The sequence below is a fragment of the Heterocephalus glaber genome, unplaced genomic scaffold, assembly GCF_053883595.1.
Source record: "Heterocephalus glaber isolate CG9 unplaced genomic scaffold, H.glaber_assembly_v1.0 deba00000943, whole genome shotgun sequence".
NCBI classification, from domain to species: domain Eukaryota; kingdom Metazoa; phylum Chordata; class Mammalia; order Rodentia; family Bathyergidae; genus Heterocephalus; species Heterocephalus glaber.
The window spans coordinates 6,685,873-6,711,199 of NW_028258175.1; the positions used below are offsets into that span (position 1 = coordinate 6,685,873).

The window sequence follows — 25,327 nt, forward strand, 5'->3', positions numbered from 1 at the left end:
CCCAGCTCTTTCACCCACAGTTTATACATTCAGGATCTCAATAGCAATCATTAAACCAATCCCACTGGACTGCTCATGGCATCAAAGCTTTGCTTGGCTTTAAAGAGTTGCATTATTTCTGAGGCAGCCTTGACAGCATTTGTTTTCCTGGGGGCTGGCTGCCTTCACTCTCCTCCCTCCAGTTTCCTTCATCCCAGCCCCTGAAGTCTAGTGCTCCTCCTGTCTTTCAGCAGATGGCCAGCACTAATCAAGGCTGGACAAAAATTCATCTAGGCTGATTTTTATAGCCCAGCCCTGCTCATCCCTAAGCCTCTCTTTGTTAGCAAAATCTCTCTCTCTAGCTTGGACTCCATATACACTAAGCTTTCAGAATTAGAGAGGCATTCACCTTCTGGGCAAGTGGGGCATCTGGAAAATGTGAACCTCTGAGCACTTCTACCTGACTCAGGTAGCTGATGCCAAGAAAAGAGTAGAAGGATGCAACAGCTTGGAGCTGTTCAGAGTACGGCATTGAGAGCTGCACTGAAGCAGCCACCAAACTTCACAGAGCTTCCATCCCATGAGGAAGCAGTTGGAGCAGTGACAGCACCACACACTCAGCATCCTACAGGGATTCTGCGGGGACCTGGGACGAATGACAACAAAGACCAGCGGAGATTGCTAGCTCCTTCCCTGAGGTTTTCAATTCTACAACCAAATGGGATTCTCCAGCCTTGAGTCATCCTGGCTCCAGATTCTTCTCCCCACTTGCTGCGCTGCTAAGAGCCCGCCTTCCTCCCATGGACAGAAGTTCGCTTATGACAGTGAATATCACTTGTCTTGCAGGCACTGTGGCCATCATCTTACCCGTGATCACAGCTGTCTCAAACACAGCCTGGGAAGGGGACCCACAGCAATAATAATAAAATCTAACACTTTCTTCTTATGCCGAGTCACTACAGCAGCGTATGAGGCAGGAACACTCGATATCCTCACGTGGTATAGGAGAAACCAAGCTCAAAAGGGTGAGGCGACATATCCTACAGTGGGTAAGTGGTGGAAGTTAGACTAGAAGGCAGTAGTACTTATTTCTAAGGTCACGAACGGGCAGATGACAGGTGACGCTCAGCCTATAAAAGCTATGAATCAGTAGGACACAATTACAGACAAAGCACTCAATCTTTAAAAAAAAAAAACACCAGATCTGGCAAAACAAACATTGTGAAAACGCCAGTCGGGATTGAGTTAGTGGCCGTCCTCGCTAAATGGAATGAGCACCGTCTCTAAAGGAGCTTTTGCTACTGGGGACAAGTCCCTCCTTCTTCTTACTGTCCCATGGCCAACATCATCTAATCATCTAGACGTCCACAGAGTCCCTGAGTCTCTGATGCACTTCCTCTCCCAAGGGACCAAAGCTCGGTGATGCTCAGTCACCACCCCAGCCACAGTGTCATATTCAGAAAGGCTGAGAGCTTCTGCATTCTTCGGCATACTCTTGGCATCAGTGTAGAGGTGCTCAGAGGTTCCTGTTTTAGGGGTGACCTTATTTGTACATTTGCCATTTGAGTGCTGCCCAAATTTGAGAACCTGCAAATGGCTTTGACAGAAGTACCCTCCCAGAGTCATTTATGCCTATTTCCTCCTCTTTATCCACGTCAGGAAAAAACAAATGAATTAAATGAAGTTCCCTCCCTCCTAGACAAATGACTGACAAAGACCTCAGCAAGAATTACCCTAGAATCTCTGGTTCATGAAGATGTTTATGCGCGAGAAAATATGAGAAAGGATGTCCAAAGTATGGGCTGTACCACCACAGAACTCTGCAGTGACTTAACCTATTTTTCATGGAATTAATAATTCAGATCCCACACGGTTTCAGTGAGAAGTGGCTGTAAACTGCAGAGAGTTTAACCAACCACTTCTGAAAATGGGGATTGATCCTGGGAAATGCTACCTCCACTTTAAGCCATCCCGCCTGAGCAAAATGAAAGCTGTTAGATGATTTCATATCTTCATTAAAACCATCAAAGCAGAAACACATTGCAGAGAGGCTGCCAAAGCAGAGAACATTTCCCATGCTTCAGCAGCTCTGGGGAAGTTGGAGTCAGATCTTGGAGGAAGACATTACAGCATTGGATTCTGTCTGAAGGGAACCACACACACAAGCGCCCTGAATCTGGTAATTCATCATGACTGCTACCTGGTCATGTATATCGATGGGGCTGGGACAAGAGTGAGAAGCAGGGTGGCACACACCAAGTGACATGTGGCTTTTCAGGGTCGGAGCACAGCTAATTCAGTCTTCAAAGGATCTCAAGAGGTGACCTGAGAACTCTGCACTTGTAAAAAGGGCTTAGGAAGGGGGACTCTGCCATCTTCTACCAGCTTGGGAAGGTCCCATGCTACAGTTGAATATAACATTCCTTTCTTTGGCTAATTCAGGGACATCCACAGATGGATGCCTGACCAGTCAGGCTAGGGACTGTCAAGCAGGCACAGAGCATTAGGTTCAAACCTCAGCCTGTCATTTGTAAGGACCTGAAAGGTCACAAATCCTTAACAGAAGGAAACAGCAAATGCAAGTGCTCCAAAGCGGAGGCATCACCCCCAGCGGAAGTTGCATGACCACCGTCGTCACCTTCATCCTCTTCCTTGACTCCTCTCTCCCACCTTGCCTCTATGAAACCCACCAGCAAATCTTGCAGCTGCATCTTCAAGCCATACCCAGCATCTTCTCACCCCTCTTCTTCCCCACCATCACCAGCAACAGCCTCCTGCCCACTTTTCCTGCTTCCATCCTTCCTCCCCTTCACAGCAGCCCAAGAAGCCTTGTAAAATGCATGAGATGTGCTGAGTGTGGGGCACATGCGTATAATCCTAGTACTGGGGAGGCTGAGGCAGGAGGATCGCTGTGAGTTTGAGGGCAGCCTGGGCTACACAGTGGGTTCAAGGGCAGCCTAAATTACATAGCAAGCCTGTGTCTCAAAACCATCAACAACAAAAATGTAGGGGTGTGATCACAAAATATCGTGAGTAAATTTAAAATTTTTCTGACGATAAAAGACACATTGCCATTAATCTCTATCAAAATACTCGACCCGCTTCGAACACACTTGTCCCATTGTTCATGCTACCTTCCAGCAGTCGTGAGGGTTTTCTTTCATGGGTATCTGTAGTTGTACTGCTGTGGCTGCCTTGATGTTCCGAATCAATTCAAAACATTTACCTTTAGTGGTCATTTTGATTTGGGAGAAGAGCCGGCAGTTCCCCAGTGCCAGGTCGAGTGAATAAGGTGGCTGAGGACACGCTGCAATATTTTCAGGAGCTTGACTTTCCCTTGGATGGCACCTGGCAGCAACATTCACCGAATTTTTGGTCACACCTCCTAAGACACTCACAAAAGAGGACTTCCTGAGCTACTTCAAAAGGTGACACGAATGGGGATAAGCATGCTCGAGGCGAGGGGGAGTGTACTGAGGGGGATTCGTGGTAATCTGTCTTTTACTGTAGCAAGTTTTATTTAAACCCGCGCACTGTTTTGTGACCCGCCTTTTCAAGTCAGATCCTGGGGCTCCTCGACTGCAAGGCCCCCAGCATCTCCCCTTTTGCTCTGAGTAGAAGCCATAGCTTTGCAGCAGTTACAAGACCCTGCTTGAGCAGGCCCTGGAGCCTCTCCGAATTTATTTTCCATCCGTCTCCTCCTTGCTCCTTCCACTCTAGCCACACTCACCCCTAAGGTTTCCTCCATCATCCCAGGTGGCATCACAGCTTCACAACTGTTCTCCCCGCTGCGAGAGTATTCTTCTTCCAGGTCCCAGGTCACCTGGCCCCTTCCCCTCCTTCAAGTCTTGCTCAAATAGCATCTCAATGAGGCTTTTCCTGACCACCCTACTCAAAAGCAATGCCCTCCAGCCTCTGAGTAGTCTTCAAAGTTTCCCATAGCGCTTACTAGCTGGCACAAGCACGTTTTACTTATTATTGGCCATCTCCTCCCCACCCCATAGGCAATAAACACCATGGCAGCAGCATACCTGTAAGACCACTTCTTCATTATCTCCCTGCAAAAACACCTCTGTCTAAAGAAATCCTACCTGCCCACTAGGAGCCAAATAATACACCACCTCCTCTGAGAAGCCCTCCCAAATCCCCCCAATGACATTTCATCTCCTTTCTGTTCTACTACGGTATCTACTCCTATCCGACTTGTGCATAAATTTTCCACGAATATCTCAACTCCCTCCATTGTGAAGAGCTCAGAGGCAGGACTTGTGTGTGTCCCATTCATCTCTGCGTCCTCAGTCACGACAGCAAAGAAGTTTGGATGGCAGAGTCAATGGCCGACAGTGACAACTAACACTTGATGGACACCTTCTATGAACCAGAAATGTTTGTGGCACTTCGAGGTTTAATTGTTCACCGACTGCTCACTGATAGCCAATGTGGTTAGCTCAGTGTGCAGATGGGTAACCGAGCCCCAGAAAGCAACTGGCTGGTGGACACACTCCCGACAGGTGGTGCAGCTGAGTCTCTCACACACTCCTCCAAATCCCAGAGCCCAAGCTTCCAATTGCTGGGCTAAAACTGCCTCCGCTAACACAGCTGTTCTCCTTTCTCACAGTTTCCATTACCCATGGTCTGCTGGGACTCAAAATATTAAATGGAAAATTCCAGAAATAAAGAACACATAATTTTTATAATTGTGCACAGTCTTAAAGAGTGTGATAAAATCTCAGGCTGTCCCACTCCACCTGCCCTATTCCACTTGGGAAGGGAATCATCCTTTCGTCCAATGTATCCACTCTGTATATGCTACTTGTGCATTAGTCACTTAGTAGTTGTTATGGGTTGACTGTCATACGATTTCAGTGTATGTGTTTAAGTAACCCTTCTTTTATTTAATAATAGCCCCGAAGCACAAATGGATGCTGACAACTCAAATATCCCAAAGAGAAGCCTTCAAGTGCTTCCTTTAAGTGAAAGCACAATGATATACTTTGAGAGAGACACCACATACATGCAAATTTTCCTACCGTCTATTTTATAACTGTTTTGTTCTGGGCTGGGGATTTAGCTCAGTGGTTCTGCTGCCTGCCTCACAAGTGCAAGGTCCTGAGTTCAATCCCCGGTACCAAAAAAGAAAAACAAACACAGAATTGTTTTGTTCTACCAGTATTGTTGTTGATCTCCTTTCACCTAATTTATATGTCAAATTTATCATATGTATGTGTAGGGAAGAAAACATAGTGTAGGCAGGATTTGTTACTCTCTATTGTTTTTAGCAGCTCCTGGGGGTCTTAGAACATATCCCTGGTCGGTAAGGGGAACCACTGGAATTTGTTGTCTTTTTTCTGTGAGTTCATCCCACCCATGCCTTTAAAACTGTCTCTCTCTCTCTCCCCACCCTTCTCTCCTCCCCTTTCCCCTCTCTCTCTCTCCCTCACTCTCTCTCTCCCCACCCTTCTCTCCTCCCCTTCCCCCCCCTCCCCCTCTCTGGCTCTCTACCTCCCTCTCTGATCTTTTAATTGCACTTTAATTTCCCCTAAACAGCTTACTCCACCACAAGGCATTGCTTCAATGCCTGCTCATCTCTCTTCCAACCTCAAGGTAGCTCTGAGGTTCCTTTGCCCAACAATATGCACTGAGGCCTGTAGAACCCCAAGAAGTCAGCTCCTCATTAGTATTAATAACTCTCTGCCTGATTATAGGCAGGCTTGGGGAGCCCTGACGTCAGATACCCTCTAAGGTGACTTTCTTAACAATGTATGGGAAGCCCCAGGCACCGTTTCCCCAGCGGGGCCCCTTTGACACAGCTAAAAAGATATTGGAAGAAACTGCATTATTTTCTGCTCCTGATTCTGTGAAATTAAATTATCTAAGACAGCAGAAGTGACACTCTCCCTTGCCCTACGTGTAAGCCCCACATCATATACTGTATCACAGAGAGATGAACTGTGCATCCAGAGATTTTAAAAAAGGGATATCCTGTCTCACATGGGCCACAAAATTAAAAGAAAAATATCCTTGAGCCCCTCTTCCCATAGGCTGCTGACTTCCCAGGGAAGAGAACATTTTCTCTGACCTTTGCAACACTGACACCTGCAGATATGTAACAACTTAATGCAGGTGTGACAGTCGGGGAGACAGTGCAGATTTTCCACCAGAAAAATAAGGAAGGAATTCATAGGAACCTAGTGGACTTATTTTTTTCTCTAAATACTCAGTATACCCTTTCTTTAGGAAACCTCATCTTCTAAAGGCTCAAAGCCTTCAGAATATTCCAAGTCAAACCACTTTTCTTTTTCTATTTTTTGGTACCGGGGATCGAACTTGGGTCCTTCCACTTGTGAGGCAGGTGGGGACTGAGATAAATCCCCAGCCCTAAAGCACTTTTCTTAATGCTCCTATTTGTTCTGGAGTTTGTCTCATTCAATCATTAATACATCAAAGGAATCTGAAAAACTAGAGCCATCGCTGGATTTGCTTAAGCTGGGTTTTCTGCAAATTCCAACAAAGTTTCCCATGATGTCAGTGGTTATCCTTTGGGTTAAGCCACACAGAATTTCCAAACACCTCCAAATCACAGGGGAAGCAAATGTATCATCTTTTCCATTTCATTTTCATTCCTTCTGATTGCCTCAAGGAGAAAAGTCTCACACTGATATCAATGCTTCTTTGGCCTCCTAATAATGTCCTCTTACATACCCTGTTCAACAAAGATACAGACACTGCAAGCCTGGAACATTCCAGCACTACTATTTAGCAGACTCAATAACACGGTTTTGTTTTTCAATCTATCTATTTTTATGGTTACTCTGTAATTATGGCAAATGATACTGGTTTTTCATTTAGGGTAGCTTTAAAATAAAGTTGCTTTGTGAAACTATTTATTTTAATCATATTTTCATAGGATGGGTTAAGTCTACACATGCATAGCATATCTTTAGAAGGACACCTTCCAAATGGGTGCTTGTCATTGCTTCTGGGAAGAGGAATGTCACGGCCAAAAGATGAGGCAGGAAGTAGGAGAAAATTTTTCACAGAATAACCTTTGTCACTTCTGAATTGTGTGATATGAACAATTACAATATATTATCTATTCTAAAATATACAAACTGAAGGGAAGATAAGCCTTGTTCTTTATGAAAAATTACAATCTATAAACTTACTTTGTAATTGATACATAAAAATTGCACACACTGATGTACTATGGTTTGGATCCGTAAAATGTCACCCCAATGCTCACGTGTCAAAGATTTGGCCCCCTACCTGGTGCTGTTGGGAGGTAATGGCACCTTTAAGAGGTGGAACCTAGGGGAGGTCATAGGTCATTGGGGGCGAGCCCCATAAGGGAATCATCCAGCCCTTTCCTAGCTCTCTCTTTCCTTCCTTGCCCTGAGGTGAAGGAGGTGAAGGCTTCCTCCAGCCATGACCTGCTGCCTTACCACAGGCCCAGAAGCAATGGGTCAATTTGCCGTGGTCTGAAACCACCAAAATAAACTTTTCCCTTTTACCCTAATTATTTTAGGTCTTGTTATGGTGATGAAAGCTATGGGGTACCACGTGATGCTTCCATGTATGCATACACTGTGTAATGTTTAAATCAAGTTAAAGATATATACTCCTCAAAGATTTATCATTTGTTTATGGCGAAAACATTCAAAATCCGCTCTCCTACCCTTGTGAAATGGATAGTCCATTAGTTTTCATCTCTAGTCACCCTGCTGTGCTACCACACACCGGAACTTTGCGCTCCTTTCTACCTGTAACTTAGGACTCATTGATAGCCTTTCCCTATACTTCCACCCCATAGTCTCCTCAGCACCTGGTAACCACCAATATAACTTTGGTAGTTTCTTTTTATGAGTATGTTTGCAAGACATAGTACTTACCTTCATCTGGGGGAATTGGTACATATACGTATCACATCGTAATCATTTTTATTTCCTCTTCCCCTCTCCACACTCCTGCCCACCCCCACCATCCTGAGGTTCCCTTCCCATCCCCACAAAATCTACCTCCCTCTTTCTTATCCTCTATCTTTTATTTTGCTCTTTAAATTATTTATATTTAGGCCTCTCATATAAGAGAAACCATGCAATATTTAATCTTTTGTGTCTGTTTTATTTTACTTAGCATTATGGCCTCAAAATAGTACCGGTTGTGCTAGGCTTTGAAAATATGAAGGTGGTAGGACAATGATGGAAATCTAGAAAATGCTTTTCTCCCAGAGAATGTGGGAGCCACATCACCAAACAGAAGGAGGCAGTGAGAGATCCTCATGCCTCCACTGAGAGCAGATGCCCCTGCTCATCCCCCTAGAGAAGTAGAGATGGGACCACTCCCAGCTCTTCTGACATGGAAAGCTTGGGAGACATCCCAACTGACTTGTGCTCAGTCAGGAAACCATGCGGTGCACCTCCAGCCCATGTCTCCTGGAAGGCTGGGCTCGGTCAGAGCTCCTCACCACACCCCCTGTCCCACCATCATACAGAAGAACTTCTGGGAGTGCAGCAATGGACCAACAGCCCGGCTGTGTATCTTGACAGGTAGCAATTACCTCCGAAATGCTAAGTTACTTCCACTCACTGGTGGCTTTTACCCACCTTGTCAAGCTGCTCATGGACTACAAAGCACTTCAGCCCATCAGTGCGGCCCATTAGGAGAAAAAAAGTGGCAGCAGAGCCAGCCTACAGCAGCCTGGCACGAAGCCTGGCAAATGGTAGGCGTTTGACAAATAAATGGATTAACCTGCCTCAGAGTTAGCTCTGGGGGAGACAGTGAGTCCCCCAGGGTCAGGTTACTGTGACCTTTCAGACCCTGCCAGCTTGACTTACAGTGGTAAATCTGCTTGTCTACCCCCTGGCCACTGAGCCCTGATACACAGAGACTGCATCTGCTTCCCCTCCAAGGCCTCCAGCAGATCTGGATCAATAGAGAGCTGCGTGCTTCCACCCCCTCCACACCCACTCTGTCACTCAATCATTCAGAAGTGATTCATGGAATTCTAACCAAAGGAAGAAAGCTATTCTACAGTTCTGCACACTGATGCACACAACATTACAGGCACACAGGTAATAGCACCTATCAGCACTGACTGTGCCCCAAACTATTAGGACTCCTGGGAGATGCCTCAAAGCGTGGGGAGAGGAACACAGTGAGTGCCTCCATCTGCCAGTCTACGGAGAACATGCCCATCACAGTACGTTATCTTTGTGGCAATAAGCCCTGGCCCTTCTCTAGTTTTTAGAATGGATGCTTTCAGGGAGATGCGACAGGTACCATTTAAAATCCAAAATGGGTACAGTTCCTTGACCAATGAGAAGAGGCCCCTACTGACTACCAAGAGGAGGCTAATAAGGCAGTCCGCCCTTCAGAAGGTCCAGTGGATTTCAGGTTAACTGGGGAAGCCAAGTCTCTAAGCCAGAAGGCATCCTGGCTCTCCAACCAATGTGAAAGCACCCTATGTCACTGTATCTAGGACATCCATCACCCAGCGTATAGCAGATCCTAATCTCAGAGATATTAAAATGTGAAAAAAATGTGTAGCAACAGCATGTGCCAGCTAAAAAGCTCAGGGACTGTCAGGTCACCACCTCCGAATTCATATCCCAGCGGCTTTGGGGAACTCTCATTCTTCCTTCTGCACTCTCCTACTGTCCCTTCAAGCTCTACAAGGAAGTGAACCCCGCTCTTTGAAAAGCTTCCTTGAGCAGTGGCAGCTCTGCTAGCCCATTCTGAATGCTCCTTGGTGCCTGACAAGAACTGTACATGCGCTGGAACTATTATGTCTCTCGCATGCTGCAAGGCTGACAGAGAGCTACAGGTGGATGGGGATTTAGGGACTCCATGGTTTCATTTAATCAGAGTATGTGGACCAAGGCTGGAAAACTCCTTAGAAAGATGTAAGTCTGCAAGGCATTATTTGTGCATGCAAATGCACAAATGTGGGGTGTGTACACATGCGCACCTGTGCACCCCCAGTAAGCGTGGGTCAGCCTGCTTCCTGTGTTGACCAGTTTGCTGTAAGATGATAAACCTTCTGCATTCCCTGCTTTAGGCAGAATTCCCCTGCCTCTTCTGCCTTTGGGTTGGTATCTTCCCAGTGTTTATCTTTCCAGAGCTTGGCTTTGCTGCTGGAATATGATTTCTTGATTGAAATGAGCTTGATAATGTGATAGATTTCACTCTGTGCTTTTTATTCTCTATCTTACTTAGACTATTGTCTCTGGGGCAAATACTGTGTCTTTTTTGTCTTACGAAGTCCTGAGAACACCATCGATGTTGAACAAATAAATAACCAGAGATGTGAAATGGAGTCGAAAATTTATAGCACAGGCTCATCTATCAAAATTTGGACACCAGAGCACAGAGTCAATTATCACGTATTAATTTGCTCTTGTTGGCATTTTAATGCATTGAGAAAAGATTCACTTCCTCTTCACACACACAACCTGCCACCCTGGAGCACCAGCAAAATTGAGAACACTTTAGACAAAACTCAGCTTCCTCTGGGACTCCAAAGACTACAGGACCCAGCACGGTTTCTATCTCTATTTCTCCATAAAAGACAAAGGCACTGCAGAGTCTGTCTCACAAACTTCAGCAAAACAACAGCATTCTAAATACAGTCTCAGATTTGGAGAAGCACTGACACACTGATTGTCTTACACGATTTTTACAACCTCGGAATGCAGGTCAGGCACTGCCCCATTTTAAAGATGAGCACAGTGGGATGCAGAAATGTGAAGGGACTTTTTATCAAAGCAGAAGGAAGGAAGGAAAGGAGGGAAGGGGAAGGCAGAAAGGAAGGAAATGGAAAGAAGGGGAGGGAGAGAGGGAAAGGAAGGTAGAAAGGAAGTAAGAAAAAGGAAAGCATGAAACCATTTTGCTAGCAATTAATTCCTCAGCCACATTTGGTAATAGCAGCAGGGACAAAAATGAATAGTTTTAATACTGGCAGTATAAGGGTGCTGACACAAGTGCCGGTAGCAAGTCAAAGGAATAGTGGCACTGGTAGTTATTAATGCCTTGTCCTTACTTATAAGGGATTTTTCCAGGGTATTCCATGCTCAGGATTCCATTTCTTCCAGGACAGTTACTAGACATCCCACTCTATGGTTAGGCAGCTGAAGAGCGCCTTTCTTCATACTGCACAGCGTCTGGGGGCAACTCTTATCTTCCGACACAGGTGCTCCATCCTGGCTTCCCCAACACCCTAGTGTCACTCTGCTTCCCGGTCCAAGCAGCTCTAGTGGACCCTACTCTGCCCTGCTGAGCCAGCTGTTGCCTTGGGGAGGAAATCTGGAGAGGGGAACCCAGGCTAGATGCACAGGGGAAGTAAGCGTCAGATAGGTATCCAATGGGAGGGAACCCTGCTGCACAGGGCTGGAATCGCTAAGGGCCTGGATGGGCTGATTCTCAAAAAGGGGGCCAAATGGAACAAGTGTCCCTCTGGTTGACACCTTCCCCCTGGCTCTGTAACTCTGCCTCCAAGAATCATATCTTCTTGCACCCGCAGAAAAGTCTCACCTGTGGGTTAAGGATATGAGTTTGATTTTGCTAGTGTCAATCTGGATTTAGACCTCCCAGCCCAGGAAGTACCACCGGGGGCCTGGGTGTGGGCACAGCATTGAAAGATCCTCTGCCCGCACTGAACTCTGCAACCTGCCTCTGGGAAACCCAGGCCACTGCAGTGGGTTCGAGGGCTCCTCTCCCTCGTCTAGATGGAGGATACTGGCTTAGGGTAGCATGCTATGCAACAATGAGGGCAGGGGGCAGAAAGAGGAATCTGCTGTCACCCACTGTACCTCACGCATGGAATTCAGAAAGAAAAGGAGAACATGGGTTTGCTCTGAAGAATCCCAGACATCCCCACCGTTTCTTCAATTAGTGCACATCACTTTAGTGATGAGAAAGATAAAGCGCGCACAGTGAAATGTTCTGCAGATGACTGATACAGTCTCCAAATGGGGCAGTATTAGCTTGTGCAGAAGGGACAAGCCGCAGCTGACACCCTGCACTCTGGGCGCGCCAATCTGTAACTGAAAGAAACACAAACTACACCGCGGCTTCCTGATTGCTGTAGGCTGTCCTCAGTCTTCCTGGGCAAGTGATGGAGATAGTAGTTATGACCAGACCTCAGGGCTAATCTCTTTTTTAGCTCTATGAAGGAGGAAGGGCAGGGGTGGGGGAGTGGAGAAAGAAGTGGAGCTGTCAGTGTGCTTGATGTTAAATAAAACCTACCAAGACTCAGCTGAGAATTTTAGCAGAATCTAAATGTGCTAGAAAAAAAAAAAAAAGGCATGGCTCCCATCTCTAAGGTTCACAGCTAAGCTGGCTTAGAATCACACATGCCAAGGTTAAAAATAAAAAGCAGCCATCCCTGAATGACACAGGCTCTGGGAAGGAAGCCTGAGGTAGCTGTTCGGTGGGGGAGGAGAGGGGAAGGGGGAGGCCCGGTTCGGAGCCTAGGTGTGTATTAGAGGCATATTACCTAAAAGCCAGATGCTCAGAATTTTGCTATTTTGCATTTAAAAGGCACTTCACATTGCCAGAAGCTGTCGTAATGATCTTCAGATTTTCCATCGAGGAAACCCTGGCATGCATTTGAGGCTGGCCGTGGCTGACTGCCCTGGGCTGGGTGCTGCTGCCCTGTCTTGTCCCTCCCCACCCTGGCTCAGACAGCATCCTCACACACCTAGACGGGATGCCTGTGGGCCAGAGCTCAGGAAGCACAGTGGGCCATCAGCAGCGGCACAGAGGCACGCTTGCCACCATGGGCCACCCTATTTCACTCATCAGATGCGATGGCGCTAGGGCCCCCACTGGCCAGCTATCTGCTGCTTGGCTCCTGCAGGCAATGTTTGTCTCCTGAGGACAGTGTGTGGCCTTAACCCTTACCCTTGCCCTTACAGCCACAGCCACTGCAGGCCAGGGCTAGCTGGCGAAGGTGACAAGGTGGCCCTACAGTCTCCCCTTCTTGCAAATCCAGGGTCCCCTGTTATGGGTCCAATAGGGTCTTCTTTCTAATAAAATTGTCTTTTGTCCAATATGCTCATGACCTCTACTGTCTAAGGGCTTACATTTATACAAAAAAAAAATTGGCATCAGCTACTCTAACTACCCTGCCACCCCTGCACATTTCCATCACTATGCGGATGTTTCTAGAAGGTCTTCAAGAGGCCAGGCGAAATGATAAGAATTCTGGGAGCCAGGTGCCATGAGACCCTGGCTTAGCCCATCTGTGGATGTATGCCACACTTCTGCACCACCCAGGGCTTGGGAGGCAGGTGGGTATTCCAGTGGAGCTACCACTTCACAGAAGTGCATCTATGACTAGATACCACCTGCCTGGGCGACTCTCGGCCAGGCAGTGCAATGCAGGAGCAGTCTACGCATGTCTGGCTGCCCCTGTGATCCTGGCCAGCCTTCACCTAAGTGCCCACCTGTATCCCAAATTCCACACCTCGGCTGCTGGTTTGGAAGCACTGCCCAGCGCAGCCCACTGCAAGGTGTCCTGTCCACACCTTCTCAGTGCATTGCGAAAGCCGTGAGAGGCAGCCAAGGCAAGGACTGTTTTCCTGCCCCTTGTGATGGATGAGAGAAGAGGCTGGGAGAGTTAAGGAACTTGCTCAAGCAAGTGACAGAGCGAAGGCTTGAATCTAGGATTCTTTCAGTTACTCCAAGACCTTTAACCAGAAGCACAGCGAGTGGGGGGAGTCGGGCAGGTACCTGAGACCCCCTAAGGGGCCTTTCTCATTCCAGAAACCTCAGGGGGTCTCTCCTTCAGGCTGGACTACGGGGACCTTCCTCAAAAGGAGCCCCACCCCGTGGGGTTTCTCTCCCGACTTCCCCTTAGTCCTTCAGGCTCTCAGGACCACGGAAGATCTATTTAGGGCCAAAATAGGGCTGTGATCAGGAAGCCCTGAGGCTGCCTGGTCCCACCCACCCTGAAACGGCTGGACTGGAGGCAGCCCTCCAACTAAAAATCTCCCTTCCACCCAGCCTCAGGGGACGAGATGGAACGCCCTCTGCAGTCCAGGAAGCCGCGTGCCCTGCTGGATAAACACTGGGAAGTTCTGGGTAAATCTTTCCGGTACCTCCCCTCTCCCCACCCCAGCCCGGAACCCAAGCGCAGGAGAGGCTCCCAGCGCTAGCCAACCCGAGAGCTGTGCTCGCAGCGGAGCTCCCCTCCTTACCTGTACCAGTCCAAGCCGCGGCCGTAGTTCCTGTCGAAGAAGTGGGGTTCCGTGCCCAGGGCCCGCACGTCCGGGTGCACGCGGATAAACTCCAGCACGGCCCGGGTGCCCCCCTTCTTCACGCCCACGATGAGGGCCTGGGGAAGCCGCTTGGTGCCCAGCTTCGGGGAGCCCGAATGGTTGGAGCCCGAGAGGCGAGGGGCGGGCGCGGCGGCGGCGGGCGCGCTGGGCTCGCTGGGCGTCGGCCCGGGGGGATCACAGGGGCGGGACTTCTGGAGAAGTTTCTGGGCGCCCGCCCTGGGGCCGCGGAGGCAGCGCGGCGCCCCGAGGAGGCGGCTCCGGCCGAGGTCGTCGCAGCAGCACAGGAAGCTGTAACACAGGTAAGTGCAGGAGAGCGACAGCGTGAAGGCGAAGAGCAGCCTACGCGCCCTCCGCGGCTGAGCTGGCCCCGCGCGGCCCAGGACCCTATAGGCCATGGCTCCATGGGCCCGCGCCGGGGGTCATGGTTTCCGAGGGGCACCTGCGGCGGGGCGGCTGTGGCCCTGCGGTCGCCTAGAGGGCTCGCGCGGGGATGCCCGGGCCGCGCGGGGCGGGCGCAGGGGGCGCCGTCTTCTCCCGGCGCTGCCGGCCGGGGCGCGCACCGTGCCCGGGGGTCCCGGGGGCGGCAGCTGCTCGGGGGACCGATGGCTGCGTCCCCCTCATCTCCCGGCCCTAGGCGCTGGGGCTCCGGGCGGCGCGGCGGCTCCTGGCGTTCCGCGGCTCCCGCGTGCGCCGGGGTTGGAGCGCGCCCGGAGCCCGAAGCCCCATCCCCGAAGCTCCGAGCGCCGCGCGCGGAAAGATCGGCGGCGGCGGCGGGGCTGCGCGGGCTGCGGGCGGGCCGCGGGCGGGCCGGGCGGTGGCGCTAGCGCCGGCCGCGTCTCGGCTCCTCGGGAAATGCCGAGCCAACGCGCTGCCGGCTCTATTTAAGTAGTCGCCTGACGTCAGCCGCGCGGGTCCCCCGAGCCCGCGCCGCGCCCGGGGACCTGGCCCGCCCCCCGCGCCCCCACTCTCTTACTCTCGGCGGGGACTCGTCACCCTAGGCCCTCCTCCGCGCACACTACTCCCTAGAGAGCCCTGGCCAGCGTGGGGCGGCGAGCGGAGGACGCCAGGCACATCCCCTGCTCCCCCGAGATCGGACATGCCCACCACGCTGGCCTCTCCACATGACGCCCGCGGGGGAAACACAGGTCGGAACTGCGCCAACATCCAACGGAGACGCCGGGCGCAGACGAGAGCACCCGACCCTGCCGCGCTGTCCGCTACCCCGGCCCCGTGCGCACGCACATCCCCGGGACACGCAGGCGAGCCCAGACACACCCCCGTACCTAGCAAGGGTGCGGAGGAGGAGCGTCCTAGTCTGGTACAGAACACCGACAGGGACACACCCCTCGCCCGCTCTCAGCCCCACAGCCCGGCGTCGGAGCGGGCGGAGAGCTCGCAGCCGCCGGCCCTGGGGCGCACGCTGTGAGCGGCTGGGCGGAAGAGCCGAGCGGGAGTGCGACTCCGGGACGAGTCCTGGAGCTCCTCGAGCTCGGCCCCCCGCGCACTGAGTCACACCCAGGCGGCTCGCTCCGTCTCACACCCGTGAAGCACGCACCTCCACCCCACTCCCTCTCCACCTCTTCCTGGGCCTGGCTGGAGAGCGAGCCCCAGAGTCGCCGTTTCCGCGTGGGGCGGGCTCCTCTTAGCTGCCCCGTAGCGGGGGGGGGGGGGGGGGACCGCTCCCGGGAGCTGTCCAGGGTACCATAGTGCCCTAAAGGCCTGGGTGCTAACCCTAAAGGCATTGGAGGCATTGGCTCCAATGGAAGGAAACAAAGGACAGGGAAGACTTATTGAAAGCAATTCCAGTTCCAGTAATTCCTAAGTGACTGCTTACGGGGCAGTTGTCAGTGGCCATGCCCAGAACTGTCCCGAAGGGACCACACTAGTACCATATGCAGAACCAGGTTTGAATGGCCATGATCCAAATCACAGCCCAGTCAGTTCTGCACAATGCCAAATCACCATGTCTAGGTGTTTCCAAAGCTAGGACCCCCGTAGCGTGTCTGGATGACCATTCCCTCCGCATCCTCCATTCATGCGGTTCCTGACCTGATCATAAGTCTCTGTGGATCTTAGCTCCAACCAGGAAATATTTTGTCTCCAAACCAGGCCCATAAATAGGAACCTTAGACCACTCCCTCTGCTGTGGATAATAATAGCTATCAACGTTGTGCCAAGCATTTGGCACATGTTAACTCATTTAATGCTTACTATAATCTATGAGAGTGTTGTCATAATACCCACATCACTTTGGTTTCTTAATTCTAATAATAGCTAACCTTTCTCAGGTGCTTGTTTAATGGCAGTAATGTGGTAATCACTCAATAGGCTCTACCTCATTTATCTTTGGAGATAGGTATTATTATAATTCCTAATTTGCAGACAGTAAAAAGGAGGTTTACTGAACACATACTCAGTAATTGGCAGAGCTGATATTATACCCAGGCAGCCTGGCTCCAAGATTCAAGGTCCTAATTACAGTGCGATGAAGCTACCTTACTTCCTTTGACCCTTAATCACGTAATTCTATTCCAGGCTCCACTCCCAGATGTGAGCTAATTTATGGATGTTTCTACTAAAATGTGGCACTTGGACTGAATGAGAATCTCAGCTACAGATTGAAAACTTCAACAGGACCCTCGCCTCACTTCTGTAAGCTCTATTTCTAGTAATGCCACCTAAGATTACGTTATCTTTTTCTGTTAGCCGCATCACACTGCTGACACCTCAAGCTTGCAGCCAAGTAACATCTGTGTTTCTTACAAGAGCTGCTGATTAATGCACGTCTACCCCATACTGTGCTTCTACAGTGGACTTTTTTGGACCCAACATGTAGGTCCTTACACATTTGACCTGATTAAATTTCATCTTGTCTCATCATTTCACTGCTCCAGTTTTTTTTTTTTTCAAACTTCTCTCTGAATCTCAAGTCATGATGTAGCTTTCAAATATTCGAAAAGAAAAAGTAGAAATATTGTATCCCAGCTTTACTCTTGATTCCATCCAGGTGCACTTAGGGCAAGTGTGTCACTCTCTCTGAGCCTCAGTTTCTCCAGCTTTAAAATATGATTATGATTAACCTCAAAAGCCTTTTGGGGTTCTGATATTGTGTAGTTTTATGATCCCATTATACACAGCATAAAGCAATCTCCTGGCATCATGTCATCTCCACACTTGATTACAATTTAATTAATTCTTCACTCAAATTGTTAATAAAAATGTCAAAACAAATATGTTGAAAGAAGTTATAATACATACTTTCAGCATTTTTTCACATCACAAACCTGCTATTTCTGCACTCTATTGTTAAATTTACAAGGTTAAATGTAGAGTAATCCATTCTGACAGGTGCTTTTTTTTCTTAGGAAAAAAGACATGCATACAGTTATTTCTCATAATTTTGTGCTTGGCTCAATTTTTATATTATTTTTAATCATCGAATTCACACGCTCTGAAATTCCAGGTACATCAGGGCCAGGCAGAGTTTCTTTATGCAATTTCCAATAGAGTAATGGCCATGACTTGGGTGGAATTTTCCAGGGAGTGAGACAGTGGACATTTCTACTCATCGCCTTCCACTGGTATCATTTTACAGCAGCACCTTGATTCTCCTTTGGAAGTATCATGGTAGAATTATGATGAGTTAGGTGGTAGATCAAGTAACACTCACTTATAAACAGGATATACATTTTTTATCACATCAAAGTCCAGATAAAGAGGGTCAAGGTTGGTACTGAAGCTCCACAATGTAGGGACCCAAACTCCTCCTATCTTGTTGCTTTACCGTGTCTCCTCCATTCTAAAGTCACTGTATTCTAAGATGATTTAGTCTTCTCCAGCTATCATGTTCACAATATGGCCACCAGTAAGGAAGAAAAGGACAGAGAAAGACATGCCATATTCCCTTAGGACATTCCTTGGAAGTTGTCTACATTATTCCTGCCACTATTCAATTGATCAAAATGGTGACACATCTTTCTAGCTTCAAGGTATTCTTCAAAATGTAGTTCTGGCTTTGGATAGCTATGTGCCTGGCTGAAAGGTGGAGGTTTTCTTTTTATCAAGGAAAAAGTGATGGAGGCAACTAGAAATTTCTAGCATCCTTGGAAAAATAGCTTCCCCTCATTTTTCCCCATGTGGTTTGGGTGGTTGGAGCCTAGTTCAAAGGGAAGCATGTGACCATGCCTGATACCATTATTTCCTAATCCTATTTCTGTGATTGAAACCAACTCAGACCTTCCTAGTGAGAATCAATCACAGAACTTCTGGTGAAACTTTTTTTTCTTCTTAGATGATGAGCTACTGTGAAATAAGCTTGGGACTTTTAAAGGCCATCTCTGCCATCAAAACTGGAGACCCTGAGAATGACACTACCAAAGAGGGAAATGGGATGGAAAGATGGAGATTTTGATTCTTTGAGCCTCTGAATCTTGCCGTGCTGGAAGCATTATCCCTATACTTCTTTTTCTCTATCTTATTGTTTTCTTTTTTACTTTTTTCTTTCTGGTACTGGGGCTCGAACTCTGGTCCTTGCGCTTGTGAGACAGGCATGGCACCACTGCACTAAATCCCCAGCCGCCCTATTTCTCTCTGTATCTTACTTATTTTTCCTTGAACTCTTAACTGCTATTTTCTTTTATTTATGAATCAGGAAATGTTACTAATTTGTAGGTAACATAAACAGGATTTGATTTTATAAGCAAAAAGAAATTTTGGATAGCTCACACAGGAAAGGAACTTTAAGGTTACTCACAGGATTAAACAGGCTGGACCGATGGACTCCCTGACCATAGCAACCGCTTTCTCTTCTCCTTTCTCTGCTGAGCTTCCATTTCTCTTTTGCCCCCAGCATTATCTTCACTTTTCCTTCCCACTGTAATACCTTGCATTGAAAACCTTGAATTTGAAATTGTAGAACAAGGAAACTTTCCCTTAAGTCTTTGGACCTAATCAAGCTTTACTATTCAATTTTATTCTGGTATAAGTTTCAAATCTTCTCCCAAGAACAGAGTTTCATAAAGTGTGACAAAGTGTCCCAAAGATGGTGATTCTGAGGCAAAGGGCAGTAAAGTGGAGTCACGTGGCCTGTAGGTTGTGTGAGGTGCAAAGGTCACATGGGAGCCGAGAGAAGGTGCATGAATGTTCTACATTTAAGAAAGAGTTGAAAGGTAAAGACGAGAGACTTTTAGCTGTGTACCATTGGATAAAATCAGAGGGCAAAAGCTCCAGGTGCTTCCAGATGCTGCCCATAAAAAGGAAGCGAATCTAGAAGGCCAGAAACCATGGTTGATTTTAGGGACTTCATAAGATTCTAAACTCTTTGTCATTCCCACGTTGGTTACTTCTGTTATTGGCAGTAACCATAATCATAACAATAGGCATTGTGTATTGCACATTCACTCTGCCCCAGGGACTAGGCTGAGAATTTAGATGCATTACCTAATTTAATCTCAGTAAATCAATGAGGTAGACATTATTACACTCCCAATTGTATAAATAAGGAAATGATCTCAGGTGGGGTGAATTTACCATGTTTTCATAGATGCTCCAGGCTGAGAAGGGGGAAATTAATTATTTTTTAGAAAAAGCATGAAGGGGACATGTGCATCTAGGATCACCTTTGCCTGGCCCTGAATCTCTCCTTGGACCGGTGCTGTTTAGCATCCCCACCTCCGAAATCCTAGCTTATTTAACAGCCTATGCTATCTTATCTCACCTTGTCTTAGAATCTTGCCTTCCTAATGAGACTGTAAACTCCTTGGGGACAGGAGCTAAACAACTACTAGTTCTAATTCAGCCTGGTACTTGGAATTTAGACCACATATTCATGTTTGAATTCCCTCGGTGTCTTTATCTCCTTTCTCCTACTGGGATGGACCATAAATAATCTCCTTGTTGGGGCTTCCAAGGAAGAACTAATATTTCACTTCAGAATGTATCCAGAGTCTTATTATTTGGAACATGAAGGAAGATACTAGGCCTGTGCTCTTGCACAATAACGTGGTACAGCCGACCAAGGAGCATGCCCTCTCCTCTCATTTTCTTTAACCAAATGGAAGCAAATAAAAATGGCTCTACTGGTGGTGTTGCCCCAATTCATCAATTTCCCAAAACACAGACCTCAGTGATATAGAAAGACATGAGTGCAAGAATATATAATTACAGAAAATATAGGGAGATAAACTGGTTTTTTACTGACTTTTAAACAATGAGTGCACACTAATTATACAGAATATTAGGTTTCATTGTGATATTTTCATTGTGATACATGCATGTAACATACTGGATCTGACCCATCTTCCATTACCATTCCTTTCCCTCTTCTCCCTCTCCCCCATCCTCTTTCTCCTCTGTAATGAACTCTCTTCTACTTTCATCTCATCTTTTCCTCCCTATATTCTATATATGAAAGAAAATAAGTGATAATTATCTTTTTGAGTCTTATTTTGCTTAATCTAATGAAGATGTAAAAGGAAATCTTTAGCAATCAATAATCAATGTATTGCATATTTTTTAAATTTCCCTTTAACTTTTTTTGGGAGAGGGAGTTTTGGGGATCAAACCCAGGGCCTTGCAGATGCTAAACATATATCACTGGCCTATATACCCAGCCCCTCTATTTAATGTTTTTATTGTGTAGGCAATCTAGCCTCAGTGTAGAAACAAATGAAAATACTGAGAAGTAAAAAGAAAAAAATTTTTCCAAATCATAATGAGAATTTTAGTTATAAATTTCTCAAGAATATAGTTAATTTTGTTAATATTGTTAATGCTTTATATTCTCTCAATTATAAATGTATTTATTAATCTGTTTGCTTATGGATCAGCCTAGACCTGCTATTTAATGAGTGTTTTTTTCTCTTCACAATATTATGAATCTATTTTATATCATTAAACACTTGTGTAATAGCTCTTTCATTCAAGAACAGAAACTATCTTTCACCTGGAAATGCTACAAAAAAAAAAAAGACAGGGTCTCACTTTTGGCCGGGGATTTCGCTCAGTGGTTTCGACGCCTGCTGCGGAAGCACAAGGACCCGAGTTCATTCCCTGGTATCAAAAAAAAAAAAAAAAGACAGGGTCTCCTGGAAGTGCTAGATTGCTAGATGTATGGATGGTGTAACCCCACAGCTGCTATGAATGGAGAAAACCTAATATGAATGTGATTTAATGCAACACAGAACCAAGCAGAGTAAGAGTGAAAGAATGCCTCCTGATAATAATGTTTGAGTCCCTGGATCCAGCTTTGCCTGAACCTATCTTTTTAAGAGGGAGTAAAGCATAGTTGTGAGGAGTACAATCCACGGAAGCAGACTGCTTGCATTCAAATTCTGGCTCTGCTTCATGAATTAAACGGGATAATAATTGTAATGCACTTAGAACAGAGCCTGGCTAACAATAAGCCTTCAATGAACATTGACCATTATTATGCTGAGAACTTTTCAATTGCATCTGCCAATAAGTTTTCTTTTTGGCTTAAGTTACTTTGATTGATACAATACATTCTTCTCAACTAGATGTGCCTCTTTCAGCCAACTTGCAAGCTGTGACAACAAACTGAAATCAACCTCTGATCTCAGAATTTACCTAAGATCCCTCCTGCTTTGAATCCAATGTCTTCCTGATATTTTACGTGTTCCTAGGGAAAGAACCAAAAACTCTTTCTAGATACAGTTGGCAAGTGTTCAATCAGTTCTTACTTGATAAATAGGTAACACCCTCAAACCAACCCTATGTCTAGAGGACAACTATTTTAACCCTGAGGATATGGTCTAACTTAAAGAACTGAATTGTCTGTTTATTAGTCAGCCCCTTCATGTCCTCTCTCCCCTCTTTATTCAGTCTCAATTCCATAGTAAACGTGATAATCACTTTTTTGGCTATATCATCAGCTCCCTTGACCTTCTCTCACTGTGTGTACTTCGTGGTTTAAGTCAACTTTCTTCCCACTTGGTGCTTGCACCCACACAGCTGAACACAGCGAATGTACAAGCGTGATGACTGGTCTCACTTCAGATCATCATTTCCTGTCTCAAGTGGGCCCTTAACACTTCCTAGCAATCATACCACATTTTCTAGTCCGTTCATTCGCAAGTCTGCTGATGTAAGCATTAGTACCACTCGTCTCAGACCTCTAGCACCTCCTCCCTGGTCCCCACGGGCTGACGACCTTGCTTCCTATTTCTCTGTTAAAATAGAAACAATCAGAAGAGAGTTTCCCCCACCTCTCTCCACTTACCTGCATCTATGTACATATACTTTATTTTCTCTCCTGTTAATATGACTTTATTGTCTGTGTCACTTACTGAGTCTCACATGTGTCTCTTTTCCCCTGATAGCAAATGTGAACTTACTCGGATCTCCTCTTAGATGTCTAATAGACACCTAAAGCTAAACATGTCACGAATCTGAACACTTACTAGTTCCCTAGAGATTTATTTTTTATCATAGCCTTAGTCTTCTCTGTAAATGACAACTGTACTCTTCTCATTGTTTACACCAAGACAAATCTAATTAGGTTTGACTGTTCTTTTTCATACCCCACATCTGATCTGTGATGAAATCCAGTTTATTTTCCCCTCAAAATAGGCACTAAATTTGGCTGCCATTGTTATCATTCCAGTCCACATCACCATTCTTTTTCATCTAAATTCTTGCAGGAACTACTGTCAGTTATTTCTTTTCTCTGAGTTATTTTGCCACTCATGCTCACCTTCAGATTGCAAGTTGCTGGATGTCTGAAAACTACATTTCCCAAAATCCTTTGCCAGCTGGTTTCTAGTTAGATTGGGGGCGGGGGGGGGGGGAGGTCCTGGCAAGAGACTGAAAACAGAAGGAAGAACTTGTGTTTTGCTCCCAGAAGAGTATCTTATAGCATTAGTAACAACAGCGGGGGTGGTTAAATGCAGGCTTCCCATTCTTGTCCTCATAGCATGGTGGTTGAAGTGGGCATCGCTATAGACTCAGCAGCACAGAACTCACAGGCTTTGTCTCTAGCTGTGTAACAGACCCTTGACCTCTCAGACAATTTGGGGGCCCCCAGGAGCTTGCAGGGCTAGTGGGAGTGTAACCTGCTCCCTGCAGGGTGGGTGTGGCCATGGTTCTAAGGCAGTAATAGCCAATGCTTCAGCAGTCACATGATGTAGCGGTCTAGGGCTCTCTTAACATTTTCTCTTCTATTCCTATAGACCAGGGGTAGTTATTAATTTTTAAGTAACTTTGTCCCTCCCTCTTTTGCTCCTCTAGTTCTTCCATCAACTTTGAAATCAATTCCTTGATTTAAACTATTTTTATTTGAAATATCTAGAGTGGTTCTGTTTTCCCGAGCAGACATTGTTGGAGACCCCTAGCAGGTCTTCCTAAACCCAGTCTCAATAGCACGAGGGACCTTCTATACAAACCCCTCTGTGACTTCTACTCTCAGTCTGGAAGAGCTCCCCTTGAAGCTACAGACTTGTCAATCTGTAAGAGGTTGTCGGAGACAATAAACAAAAATAACATCACCCCCTGTCTGGATCATTTCCTGCCTCCCTGCCCACCACACCATTCTGAAGCAGCTAACAGGCTCAGGACTGGTTCCATCCAGTAATGAGAAATAACCAGCAAGCTCTGGAATGGGAACAAAGAATGATTCTTTTGGTTTGTTTGTTTTAAGGACTGGCCAAATGTATTGATATAAAAGATTTAATCATATGCAGAAATCACTTAAAGCTACTTTTTTTCAAGTTAAAAAATATCACCTATTGAGTTGGGTTAAAATTAATAAAACATACAATTTCAGAGATTGTCATAATGATCAAGAAAAAAATCTGTTGATTTTGATGACTTTGCTTTTAAAAATTGTCTAGTAATCTCCGGCAAATAGTTTGAAAGGATAAATACAATCATTGTAAATTACAGAAGACCAAATAATACTGTGACAAGTAGGTTTTATAGCTGTCCTGCAAATTTTGAACACACTTGCTATGTTTGAAAATTTTGAATTTAATACAGAGGATGATCTTTAACCTAATTCACCCCAGTTTACCTCAGCAGTCCAGCCTTTCCCACTAGTCTGTTTGAGGTCATGCAGTCTGGAGCCCATCTTAATTTGCTGTAGAAAAGGTGACCAAAGAGTGAGCTTTACTTTTTCCTGGCTGAGTGCAAGGCGAAGGCTACTTGAGGGTTCCATCGCTCAGCCCCTACCTCTTTCCTGCTTTGCATAGTACCTGATACCTGCAGGTACTGAGCCTTTGAAAATTCCTTGGGGCAGCACTTTCTATTTTAGACAGGCAGCTACAACTTTCTTGCCTCTGCTATGTTAGGACCTGCTTCCAATTTCTTATTGTGATCTCATATTTTCTGCGGTGTCCTCTCACTTCTTTGTCCTTGTAGATTAATACCTTTATTTCATTTCTTTAGACACAGTGGTATTGTGAAAATACAATGTGTGTGACAGAGGAGTTTGGAAAGAAACTTGAACTTCTCCAACGCAAAGCTCTCAGATGGTGGCTGCTAAGCTAATCTCCCTTTGCCAGAGAGGCTGCTCCTACACGTCTGTGTCTCCAGCTCTGGCAGTTTTCAGATCCGGACCCTGCAGGTGGCTAGTGGTGGGCAAATAAACAGTTTAATAAGGTCAGCTGGTGGACAGGCGGGAAACCTAATTAATTTGTACTATACAAGTAGTAAAGAGTCATTCCTTTAAGTAAAAGCATAGAGGAAAGTAGACAAAGGTAAGATGTCCTGTGACCACTCCTCAGCGTTTTTGGGGCTCTCTTTTTCTCCCTAAAATATCCTAATATTACCACAATTTAGATAATATCATTGCATACTTTGAAACACATTTTCTTATATGAAAAATAGGAAAACCCATGTTAGGGGTTTTGAGAAGAGTGTACATATGTGATTATAATATTCTGGAGCTTGCTTTTTTCACAAAGCTTGCTGTGCACCTAGATTTAACTCAGTTTCTATAATATTTCATCATGTATATGATGCCTCCAGTTTTTCCAATTTATGTATCACAGTATATTTCACCATTTCGTGGTTAGTGGATATTTAGCTTTGTGTACAGTAGGGTGAAATTTAGT

The 25,327-nt window shown here is 46.4% G+C and overlaps 1 protein-coding gene across 1 annotated transcript in view; it reads right to left on the minus strand.

The window, feature by feature from the left end:
- Positions 1 to 14,790, minus strand: part of Hs3st2 (heparan sulfate-glucosamine 3-sulfotransferase 2) — a 93,532-nt gene extending 78,742 nt beyond the window's left edge. Inside the window, exon 1 of the mRNA XM_004855935.3 lies at positions 14,178 to 14,790. Within this exon, the coding sequence (XP_004855992.1) occupies positions 14,178 to 14,653 (476 nt within the window). The 5' untranslated portion in view covers positions 14,654 to 14,790. The remainder of the gene's footprint in view (positions 1 to 14,177) is intronic.
- Between the last annotated feature and the right edge of the window lie 10,537 nt (positions 14,791 to 25,327).